Raw genomic sequence first — 12,116 nt, forward strand, 5'->3', positions numbered from 1 at the left:
TTCTATCGTACATCTGTACGCTGCGCCCAACAAAACGATGTGAACACTGCGACCACTCAATGATCCTTCGGAATGGGGGATCTAGTGGAGCAGAATATAAAATATATGACATGCGAACAGTTTCCAATAAACTAAGCTTAGAAATGTATCTATAGGCAACGCAATAGAGAAAGAATCATATACCTATGAGCTCTTTATATTTCAATGAATGTTGTGTTTCTATTAGTTGATTACATTACTACGCGCAACCAAGATGAGGTCAACCAATTAATGATCTAATGATATATCCCGTACATGAAGCATTAATGCATCTGTACCGGTACAACAAAATGATGTGAGCACTGCAACCACATAATGATCCCTCGGAATGGGGGATCTCTCGGAGCAGAATATAAAATATACGACATGCGAACAGTTTCCAAAAAACTAAGCTTAGAAATGTATCTTTAGAGATTGCATTATACATGTACTATCTACCTATGAGCTCTACATATTTCAATCAAAAAAATGTTGTGTTTCTATTAGTTTAGGAGGCTGTTTTCCTACAAAAACCCTATTGATGCTTAAATTTGCAAACACCAAGAATTATAAGATATTTTATCACGATGACGTCTTCAAAATTCTACTCAAGTAAATTCTCATTAAAATTGAAAACTATTTAGGTATGTACACGTATATGCACACAAACACACACATTCTCATCGGATAAACATAGATATTAAATATATATATTGTGTATTGTATAAAATTTATGTTGAAAACAGAACAAACCTTCAGAAACAAAACAAAAATGAAATGTTAGTGCAAAATAAATGTGTAAAATAAAAGATCTCAGTAGTTTTTATCTATTAATTCAAGCATTTTGCTTCATTAAAAAGTATATTCGTAGTGAAATCGTCACCTGCTCGTTAGATTCTTTCTGTATAGTTTTAATACAGATATCTTCGCCATGCCTTGCACTTTAAGACAGCGGGGCCTGGCCTATCGGCCACGTCGTAACAAGGACAAGGATGTCCTGGCCCCCAAGCCAGTGCATCCGCGTGCCTTGCGCTTCCATGGATTTTTCGGCATGTCGTATGTCCGCCAGCACGTGATGGTCGATGAACGCTGGACACCTAATTCGCTGACAGAGCAGTTCAAGGGAATGACCGACTTGTTGAGTAAGTGCCACACATCACGATCGTATGATATGTCCCCATATCCTTGGCTGCTCTTTAGCACGTCGCTTGGTGTTCAAGAATCATGAATCGAAGGCCAATCGTTTGCGTTATTTCCGCGAAAATAAACGCCTTAAGATGCAATGTCGCGATGGACGCACAAAGCTGCAGAATATTCTGACCAATGACAATACCCACAAGATACGGAATTTTCTGATCAACCACAAGGACATGCAACGGTTGTACCAGAAGATGCCCATTCATCTGGTGGTGGACAACATCAATCAGCGGACCTTTGTGATGCGCAAGGAGCGAGATCGGCTGGAGTTTCGTTTGGATCAACTAAAGAAGCATTACAGGGACCTACTGGTACATATTCATGGTGCTTTTAAAATCCTTAAACTCTTAAAAATTTCCACTTATGTAGCTACAACGAGCTGTGTTAGAAAATCGCATCAAATATCAAAATGAATTTGTATTGGACGAAGAGCTCAAGTCGCGGGTTTTCCTCAAAAAAATCGAGAACTCTAATGTGCGTCTCAAGGCCATAAAGACCATCAATAATACATATAAGAAAATGATACAAGTTCTGGTACATGATGAGATCTTTTATGAGCCTATTCTACGCTCCCTGAGCGGTGATATGGAAGATCAATCCAATTTTATCAAGCATATACTGTATCTTGGAATGCCGGCCATATCAAAGTTTAAGGAGCTCAACGATGAGTATCGACATATGGAGAACAAGTCACGCAAGAATCTCCAAATGAAGCTGCAAATGTTGGCCTCGCTGAAGAAGCCGCCAGTGGCGGGATCTGTGGTACACACGAAGAACAAGGAGGAGGCACCGCCCACCGCGAATCTGAAACGTTATGTGCGAGAGACACAGAGCATGCTGGTACTCAAATTGGAGCTCAAATCGATTGAGAAGATCATCAAAGAGGTGAAGTTTGTGACATTGTGCTCGCAGGCCAAAGAGATATATCCAAGGTAACGAATTTAATGGAAATCCACTCCGAGAAAGCGAGTTTAATGCTGTCCAACTTTGCAGAATGAAGAGCCAAGTGGACAACAATGACAAGTTGCATCGCATGATTGTCAACGATATGCTGGCCCATGAAATGCTGGAAACCAAAATGAAATGTGCCAGCGTTCTTAAGGGAGTGTTGGTCAATAATCTTTCAGAGGAAGAAATCAAGTAGGTGGTTTTTTAAATACGGAGAACATACCCAAAACTTTCCCATATCTATAGCCGCCTGGAGCGCATCAAGGACTTGAAGAAAATGCTCCGCAAAGAAGAGGAATTCGAGCAGGATACTCTGCAGCATCTCAAGAATCGTGCAGATGCCTATGTGTTGTTAAGGTAAGTTAGCAACGATTTTTATGAGATATCGCTTATGCTGGCTTATTAGATGGACAATTTGGAATCTTGTGGAAATACTGCGTCACGTGGATCGTCAGCCCAAATTGCTTCGTGCACAGTATCCCAATTCCTACTTGAAGTTGCCGCTGCTTAAATTTGAAATGCTGAACATGAGGGCCGCGGCACCAGAACTCTACGAGGAGAACAGTTGAGTGAAGAAGACCTTTATGTAAATGGTTCTTAAACTTCTTCCCACAGTTGACAACATCATGCACATGGTGAAGCGTAAGATCTATAAATTGATGAAGGGCTATACTGTGGAGCTTCGCCGAGCCACCATCAAGCGTAATGTTGACGAATATCATGCCGATTACCTCGCCAGCCTCGACATGCTCGAGCCGATTGATAATGACGAGCAGCAACAGGCAGCGCCCGAGGAGGATCTCCTCCAGGAGAACAAAACAATGGCCAATGTGCCCAATCGCAAGCAGATAAAGGCCCAGAGTGCCAAGCTTGTGGAGGAATTATCCAAGCGAGATGAATAGAACTTGTTTTGATTTTTATTTATGTGTTTTTTTTTATAGAAAGATAGAAATTTAAAGTAGTATCAAAAGTCGTTGCTCCAAATTTTGTTAAGTAAATGAAAGTGCCTCCAAATTTCAAATATTTCGGTGTCCTGATAGAAAAATGCAAATCAATTTCACATAATTGTTGTCTTCTTTTAGGCCATAATAAATAGCAGCGCAACAAAAGAGAAAAATGAATAAATCGTGAGCCGAACAATGGAAGCGCCTTCATATAATTGATCTGAAATTGCTGCAAACGTTTGCTTCACCTGGGGATCTCTTGGGTCGTTTCGGATCGGATTGCTTCAACTTTTGCCTTTTGACGACGACGACGCCCTGCAGTTTCGGTAGCTCTCGTTTGGTTGCCGCTGTTGCCAACCGTAAAAATAATGGCTAGGAAGAATTATTGTTCCATTGCCACATCACATAATTGGTGGGGAGGCTGGAGTTTTCTTTCGCTCTTCAGTTAGCTTTTCTCAGTTTGATTTGTGTGTTTGCTGTTGGCCAAAAGTGTGATGATGGGACTGAGATAAATCTGTGGGGAGTTTTTGGAGGCTAACCTTCTATCAATTATTCCGCATTCGAATGCATCAATAGCCCATTAATCATTTCCTGGCCACTCCACAGCCAAAGCCACTTCCTCTCTGTGCTCGATCATACATTCAAGCCGCCGCAATCAAAAAGGTCAATCGTTGTCATAAAAATGTTACAACTTTATTCGACGGACGATGGATGGAAAATCATCACTGCTCCCCAAAAATGGAAGTTTTGACTGGAGATGGGTTTCATTTTCTGTCAGAGGAGTGCACAAACGTTTTCAGTTCAATCTTTATGCATACATACATACATTGTGTAGGTATGTACCTGTTTCCTACCTGTCTGCCTATCTATCTCTATGGTTATATCTGCGTACACGATATCACGCCGCCGCAGCCACCGAAAAACCTGGGCACGGGAGCACGCGAGCCTCCATAAGCCTCTCACAAATGAGGGTTATGCAAGCCTTACATTACACTCGTGCCTCCCCACCATGTTTATTCATATCCACACTCGCATTCACTCGAACATATTCATGTGGTTTCATGCCGCCCCCCTCTTGGCAGACAAATTAGCCACTGGAAGTGTTTTGGTGATGATATTTTCGGGGGTCTGCCCTTAAAAGTTAATTTTGTGGTCAACTTTCGACACTTTGCAAATGAATGGGATTTGTCTTACAAATATTTTGATTCATTTTTGTGGCTGATTTGTTGGGTAAATAAAATGAAGATGATCAAGTTGTTTAATTTGATGTTTAAATGTTGTTTAGAGTTCTCTAAATTTATTTCATAATGTATGCTCTTTCCTGTATAATTCGATTAAAAAAACATTCATCAAATGATTATAATTAATCAGATGATCCCGGAAATATCGCACATCAATTAATCCCATTGATCAATGAGCATAATTATGGTCCAAAAAATATGAATTTTTTATGGGGGTTGCTGTTGCTGCTGCTTAGCAAATATTTCGGTTAATTATCAAAAATCTGTTGTCTGTTGGAAAGTCAGGGGCGTCTCTACTTACAGGAGCCAATCGAATGCCATGCCTCATTTGGCCATCGTTAATCTTCATAACCGAAACAAATGCAATTGCCATTGCAGCTTTTAACTGTCTGTCGAGTAGTCAAAACCTATTTAACCCGCCACTTGGCGCTCTTGCCCTGAAAAGCAACGATGAAGCTGGAGCTCAAGCTGGAGCTGCAGTTCCTGTAGTCATCGCTCAAACGGTTGCAAGTTGCAACATTTCAAGAAGCCACAGCCCACCAGCATCAGAGGCAGCAGCAGCCACAAACGTTCGCTTAATAATTATGAACCTTCTTGGCTGTTGGCGGCAGTTTGTGTTTGAAATAATTCGTGGAGTAGCCCCGGTATCCATCCAGTATCCAACTTCCAGTATCCAACATCCAGCATCCAACTGCGATCCAACAGTCGTGGCAACAACAATTGGTAGTCAGTCAAGTTAACGCGGTCTGCGAAACTAGCCAATTTCTGTGAGCCGTTTTCTGCTGGCCCGAGTCGTGGCCAAAGGTTTTTCTCTCTTTGGTTTTTTCTTTTCGTACAATTTGTAAAACGAAGACGAACTACAGGGAGAAGCAGGAAGAAGGTTGTAGTGTGGCCGTAACGATATTTGAATGCTCTAACCCAAAAACTTAAGTATCTGTACAATTCTTAAGAGAACGGTAGGGTGAATTCCTTTAAGAAAGGAATGCTTTAATTTCTGTCTAAATTTGTAGTTCCGTTGAGTGGCTAAGAGCTCCCTTTTGAAAGGGTATATAATGCAGGATTTACTGGCCATGGCATGGAGCACCCCCAGGAAATTATCTTGTCAATGGCTGGGCTTCAATTGCAGTCCAGCTATGGCCTGCGCTTTGGGGTCTCTATGGGGCCTGACTCTCTGACTTCAAACTCCGCCTGGAATGGACAGTAGCACGGACATGGGGGACTGGCAGTAGTTCCCTTTTTTCCATCGTTTTTAAGGTGTGTTCCTGCAAAGCGCATGATCTCAGCCATATTTCTTCTTCATTTGCTGGGATAATTTACATATGGTTATATAAGCAGCGAGCCGCAACAGGAGAAGCAGCAGCATATACGAGTATCCATTGCAAAATTTCAACATGTTTTATTTAATTGCCAAAGGAAAAACGACAAAGAGAAAGAGACCCCTCAAATTGAGTACACATGTAAGAGTTAAAATCGGATCCAGCGAACCATCCATCCCGTCCATCCCATCCATCGATCCCCATGCAATTGGTAATTTCTTTTAGGGCCAAACGTTTTGTCTTCGGTCAATGGGTGCGTAGACAATTTCCTAACATGTTGCCCCAACAGCAGGGGGCCCTGCTCCAGCAATCATTAAATGAAGCTCAACCAATTGTCAATGCTTCTACAGAAATTATACAATATATAAATTGGTTTTGCTCCAGATAAATCTCTTCAAAATTAATTGGGGAGATATTGAATTCATAGCCAATTTGGGCTATTATATCACTAGTCTTCACACCCATTTCTCTGGCCCAGAGACCGGCTTCAGAACAAAAGTGTTATAAATAAATCTGTGTCACTGGCAAAAGCCACAACACACAATAGACACAAGACGTTAAATTAATACACCTCAAATCATTCAAGATTATGCAATTTATAGGAGTAAATGAAAATATCAAACACGCAAGCAAAAACGATGCTAAAGAATAGCAAAAACAACAAAAAAAGCGCAAAAGACTTGAACAGAAAACTTGTTTCGGTTCTAAGTGTAGAACAAGTTTTTGGCGATTGGTAACTTTCCCACTGTCCCACTGAAGAGTTTTAGGACCAACTGTGGAACTGTAAATTTACGTGGCATGCACACTGTAATAATGTCATCTTTCTAATTAAATGAGCTTCATAAATATTCAACCCAAAAGAGAATCATAGATAAGCAGAACTTCTCTTCCTTTTGTGAGTCGGCAAAATGTTTCGTGCTGCGATGCCATTAAGTCTGGGGCTCTGGGGTTTTGAAATCACTCTCTATAAATATGGATTTCTCAAGAGCTCTGCGCCTGTGAAAGAGTGTCAGCATAATAGCAGATTATTTTAATTAATTTCCAAAAAGACAAAAGCGCACGCCCACATGCCAATGGCAAAACAAATGCCCAAAAACAAGAAGTACGAGTATCTTTGCTTTGTGTTAGGAATATAGTAATCATGCAATTGTTTGCCTAGTTCTAGGTTCTATGCCAGCTGCCGTTGCGTCTATGCAAATGTTCCTTATGCTTATCTCTATATAATTATACGAGTACTCGTACCAGCTGCAGTTGCAGTTATCGGGGAACATGGCTCGACCTTAGACAACCTTAGAGGCATGCCCATGCCCAGGCCCCACCCTCGAGTTGCCCTTCAGGCCTCTCTCACTGCAATTGTTCAGTTAGGCAAACATTATACACTTCATTTCATTTGGGTTGCCTTTAGACATGGCGTCTCCCTCAATGCCTCAATTAAACCATCATGCGCATGCGCAACTACTGTTTTGTGGCTTTTTGTTTTTCTTTTGCTTTGGCATTGCTTGAAGATGCCTATCACAGCCTCCCCTCCCTCCCCAACACTTACACGTCGATCTACAATTTTCGAGATCCAAGATAGCAGAATTTCGGGTTCCTTCGGCATTGAGGAGCCATCAAGTCGTGAATCAGTTAAAAGTTCTCGCAAAAATAATTGAAAGGTTCCTCCGCTCGAGTACTTGAAGCAATTACCAGGTCCGACAATGGCTTCATTTGCATGGGGGGCCATGATATGAGGAAGTGTCTAACTTTATGTCCGTGTGAACAATATTTTTGAGCACAGAAATGAAACAAAAATTATTTTAGTATTTAAATCTCTTATTATTACACTAGCAGTGTTTGTGTAAAAAGATTAAGTACAATTCGTGAAGTTTGGGCCATTAGCTCTTGTTTTTTCATAGTTTTCAGTGTATTATTCTATTTTTTTGTGTCAGCCTTCGTCCACGTCATGCGGCGGTCCCTTGCTCTGGAATGAGTCGATTGCACGAAACTATAGGTGGTATACCCAATAGTTCGGAGCTTGGCGAACTTCATCGAATGTGTACATCTTTCATGTGTGCGGGCTCTGCGGTTTTAATTTTGGTCTAATTTTATGGTATTTGGTTTGGAGTCCAACACATAGTCTTCAGCTAATCGGCCGAGTATGTAACGTCTGAATAGGTCTGAAAAGGTCTTAAGGCTCAAATTTGATGTGGTATTACCAATGGACTACTCACCCATTAATCTGCTCGATGGCATTGATTCCACTTGATTGATAGCAGGATCCGTATCCACACGTAGATCGTCCTGAGGCGACTTCACTTGTGGCTGCTCCTCTACTTGTGGCAATTGCGTTTTCGTTTCCAAAGCGTACTGATGCTGTTCCGTATCTGTGTTTGGCTCCTCTGCCATTTCTGGGGACAGGTCTGGCTCTTGCGAGTTCCTACTGCGAAAGATGTACAGCGGAATCCATTGGCGAGGACGAAAGCAGGGCCGCTCTGCAGCCGCTGCAGTCTCCTGAAGCGGCATCACCGAACTGCTAAGCGGCCGCGGCCCATATTTCCACTCGTTACTATCGTCCAGCACAAAGAAGATGCCCCAACCGATGAGCAGGGCCGCAAAGATGATGATGAGGAAGCATAGAAAGTCCTGAAGGAGGCCTTTCAGGTATTCCGCACCGCCCTGCCGATTGTTCCCTTCAGGAGTTTGCCTTTCAGCCTTCGAAAGATCCATTGAGCAGGATAATTTTGAAAAGTATAAACAATTTTGAAAGTGTTTTAATATTTCCTTTTTTTTTGTAGTTCCCTACAACTTTTTGATCTGGCAACGCCTTACACGATTATTCTCATGTGTACTGGTTTCCAAATGGTGTTTTTTTTTATCACTATAAATTTTAATTTTCATTTTTTCCCCACAAAACTGTGTTTGTTTTAAGCCAAAAAATGTAAAGACCGAAAGACTGTTGACTGTTCGACAAACCAATTTGAATGACTGGAAAATGTATTTCTCATTTGGTGTACAAACATGAGAAAGGATTACTAAAATCATGGCCTACTAAATATTTAGAAAAATGTTGCGGACTGCTTTGATTTTGGTTTCCTCATGATGGGCTCTCAACTTTCCCAAAGTCGATTGGAAATTAGTGTAATTGAAACTGTTTAACAGCACTTTGGTGCCCATCAACATGGCGTTGGATGTGATTGAATTATTGGACACTTAAATGGGCGGCAAAGTCGTAGGGAGACTCGACTCTTTAGCGCTTTTATCCATTTGCACCTACGGGCTTCGAGGCTTCGACTTCGACTGTGACTCTCTCCGCATTTCCATTCCTTCCATTTGTAGGAGGCTTCAACACATTTCCTCCGTTTTGGAGGAGCCTCAACACATCTCTGGCCATACACATCACTCACTCAGTCAGTGCTAATGAAGATGTTTCCCCCGAGAGACAGAAAGTGACTCTGAATCTGGCACTGGAACTGGCACTGGCACTTCATTAGTCAGGAAGTGTTATACATGATGGAGCCGATGCATGGGACTGTAATTTGATTAGGGATTGGGTATACTTATTATATAAATGAGGAATGATTCAAGAGGTTAAGCAATGCAACTGTAGATTAATAAATTCGATTTCCACCAATCTTTGGCTTGCGATCAATTAAATGCCCGCTACCAACTACTGCGTTATACAATCGCCCAGGCTGTAAATCTACCTTTTGTACTGATAAGACCCTCCTCCTCTCTCTCTCTCTCTTTGATATCTGACTCCCCCTAAAGCCAAAGAAAGAAAAACCTAAAGCTCAACAATGGCAAAGCGGCGGAGACATTACATAACCAGGCACAATAACCTACAAAAGCAGTCTCAGCCACCCAGCCCCAACGCCCCCTCTCCCCGTGAAAACTAGTGAAAAATCAACGTAATACAGTTAACAGCTTCTAAGAGAAGAAAGAAACGAAAACACGGAGTTTTGTGTGTGTGTTTGTGTGTGGGAAATTACGACAACGACAAATAAATTACAAGCAAACGCTTAAGGTCAAGCGATTTGTGCAGAAAATGAGGCATATAGAAAACATATTGTGGAGATCGTTGGCTTCTTGATAACCAAAAAAATGAATAGGCCCAAGCGACTGGAGTCAACTGGAGTCGACTGTCGAGGAAACGTGGCTACCACAATTGCTGCGGGGTCAAATGGCGTTGAGAGGTAACGAGTCGAGTTAAATCATCGACTTTAACTTGGGAGTCAACACGTGCAGAGGGTTCCATGCCTCTGGCTACGAGTCTCTGAGTCTGTGTCTGAGTCTGGCTCCAGCTCCAAATCTAGTTGTGTGTCTATGGCTCTAGTTGTGGCTTTGGCTCGGCAACCAGAATTGATTGCCACTTGAGAAGGCCATTTCGATGTCTTCGTACATATAAATCAAAAGAATATTTTTTTCAAATTGCAGTCCACGGTCTGCGGCTCGTCTTTGCTATGATTTAGGTGCCACGGATGGGCCGCAGACTTTTTTGTCTGACATTAGAGATCCGCCGCTCTATGGGGAGTGCCCTCTACAAGGTGTCAATTTGGCGTGCGAGGCATTTTACAATGATTTTCGGTAGTTGGCCATCAATTAAATTCGCATTAGACAGTCGATTATTCGGCGAGTATCTATCTACATATATAGAAGAATCCTATTAACTTTTGATTGACTGTGAAAAAGAACTATGAAAAAGTGATGAGCCATGGCTAACAATTGGGGATTTTCACGAATATCTATTGATGGTGGTCTTTGAATGTATACCATTTCGGGGTATTCCCGTTTTCCCCTTCGCTTGCGACCCTTTTCTTTGGTGAATGTCTAACCGGCCAATTTTATAACTCCTCGAAAATGTACTCTCATCTCCCAACTAGTTTCGGTTTTTTCGGCTTTTCGGTCTGTCGTGTCTTCATGTCTTCATGACTTCATTTCACCCACCACCAGTCGACGCTACCACAAGATTGTGCTAAAATTTTATTTTTGCATAATTGAAAAAATTTAACAACTTTAAGCAAACAAATTTTATGTTAACTGTTGAGCATTTTGTAATTTTGCTCGCGTGCACATTTCTTTTCGCTCTGCCTCTGACCCATTCCATTTCTTAACAAAAGCCGAAGCTAAGAAAAATCCCAACATTACAACGTGATTTCCGGAAGTTAAAGCGCAACAAAAGGCGCCTGCGCGACTGTGCGCCTGCGCAAATGTCGTCGCCGCTGCTGTCGAATTGATTGTTGGTCTCGGAGTGGTGCAGGAGTGGTGGTGCCCTCTGCCGAAGAAGTTAAGGAAAGTCGTGCGACAACAGCTGCTGCCACGGCAGACATCCTGCCTGCCTTTCGTGCGAATAATGTCATTTGTGTTTGTTTTATAACCGAATTTACAACAACTTGCCACAACATCAACTACCTACCACACAAAAAAAAGAAGCTAAACATGCACTCAACATAATTGCATCCAATCCAAGTCAATGCTGTCAATGGAGGACCACTTCCAGAACTACCAGTGCCTATACCCTTTCAAAGAGCAATATCCAATCCCCCCATGCGAATCAATGACAGCTGGCAGCCTTCAACGGCAGAGACAGAGACCCCACACAGACGTCAGGGAAATTAGCTGACAGGAAAAGCAAGGCAACAAAAAAAACTTAGTTAAACCTTTTCTTTAAACAAACACCTGTCTGGCGGTTTTGCAATTCCCTTTAACAGATTGGCGTGATTTGAATTTTTGCAGTAGATGCTTCCTGAAAGAGTGAAAAATGCATGGCTTAGAGAAATTCACTTTTAACAACAACTCTCGCCTTGGATCTTTCCCCTTACAAACCATCCAAGGAAAGTTCTCTATGATCATCAATCATTTCGAAGGCAATTCTAGAATCTTCAACATCGTCATTCGGAAAGAACAGGAAACATTGATTCAAAGAAGAACCTTTTCTTTAAACATTATTCTTTCTCTTTCAATAATCTTTCGCCGAAGAACTTTTACCTCATCTTTAAGAATAGAAGACCATCAAAAACTATGCCCAGAAATTGTGTAATCTTTCAGATTCAAAAAGACTCTTGCGTCAGCTGCCTTTGCGCATTTTATATATGAAAGATCTTAAGAAAAAGTTAATTCCATATTAATGGGTTTTCTTCATTTGCCTTCTTACATAATAATTATAGAAATAAAGCTGTCAGTGGTAGCATAAATTAGTATTATAGAAAATAGAAAGGTTTCCTCCACCAAATGGTGTTTTTGCCCTCGCCACAGCAGCATCCATCCACACATTTGACCATTCTTTTGGCTAATTTTATGCCATGTCTTGTTGGATTTCATAAATCTTTCGGGCTGTGTGGCGAAATTTCGTCCCAGTGCCTAGTGTCTGGGGCATTAAATTAATGTTCTAGCATAAATTTATAATTCATGGCGAAAAACACTTCTATGGCGTTGTGGTTCTTTGTACAAAATGATGTTTACCACGAGTTGAGGTC

General features: G+C 41.6%; 2 protein-coding genes across 4 annotated transcripts; one reads left to right on the top strand and one right to left on the bottom strand.

Annotated features, from left to right (window-relative positions):
- The first annotated feature begins 841 nt into the window (after positions 1-841).
- On the top strand, positions 842-3,083 carry LOC108157765. Its single transcript, XM_017289947.2, has 7 exons — positions 842-1,160; positions 1,219-1,526; positions 1,585-2,147; positions 2,209-2,355; positions 2,410-2,520; positions 2,570-2,727; positions 2,779-3,083. Exons 1-7 carry the CDS (start codon positions 950-952, stop codon positions 3,063-3,065), a joined length of 1,785 nt encoding a protein of 594 aa, XP_017145436.1. The 5' UTR covers positions 842-949; the 3' UTR covers positions 3,066-3,083.
- A 4,389-nt stretch (positions 3,084-7,472) lies between these two features.
- Positions 7,473-8,639, bottom strand: LOC108157769. Of its 3 annotated transcripts, none has more exons than XM_017289953.2 (2): positions 7,875-8,639; positions 7,473-7,830 (listed from the first exon to the last, which is right to left on the bottom strand). In XM_017289953.2, exons 1-2 carry the CDS (start codon positions 8,368-8,370, stop codon positions 7,784-7,786), a joined length of 543 nt encoding a protein of 180 aa, XP_017145442.1. In that variant the 5' UTR covers positions 8,371-8,639; the 3' UTR covers positions 7,473-7,783. The 3 variants fall into 3 exon arrangements, with proteins under 3 accessions (XP_017145442.1, XP_017145443.1, XP_017145441.1); XM_017289954.2 differs by having other exon boundaries at positions 7,473-7,810; positions 7,875-8,638; XM_017289952.2 differs by having other exon boundaries at positions 7,473-7,820; positions 7,875-8,638.
- Positions 8,640-12,116: the final 3,477 nt, after the last annotated feature.

Source organism: Drosophila miranda, chromosome 2 (assembly GCF_003369915.1).
Source record: "Drosophila miranda strain MSH22 chromosome 2, D.miranda_PacBio2.1, whole genome shotgun sequence".
NCBI lineage: Eukaryota > Metazoa > Arthropoda > Insecta > Diptera > Drosophilidae > Drosophila > Drosophila miranda.

Coding starts and splice junctions, on each gene's coding strand:
- LOC108157765 (XM_017289947.2), top strand. CDS start 950: ATGCCTTGCACTTTAAGACAGCGGGGCCTGGCCTATCGGCCACGTCGT. Junction 1,161..1,218: donor GGGAATGACCGACTTGTTGA/GTAAGTGCCACA, acceptor GCTGCTCTTTAG/CACGTCGCTTGGTGTTCAAG. Junction 2,728..2,778: donor AGAACTCTACGAGGAGAACA/GTTGAGTGAAGA, acceptor TTCTTCCCACAG/TTGACAACATCATGCACATG.
- LOC108157769 (XM_017289952.2), bottom strand. CDS start 8,370: ATGGATCTTTCGAAGGCTGAAAGGCAAACTCCTGAAGGGAACAATCGG. Junction 7,821..7,874: donor GCCATCGAGCAGATTAATGG/GTGAGTAGTCCA, acceptor AGACCTTTTCAG/ACCTATTCAGACGTTACATA.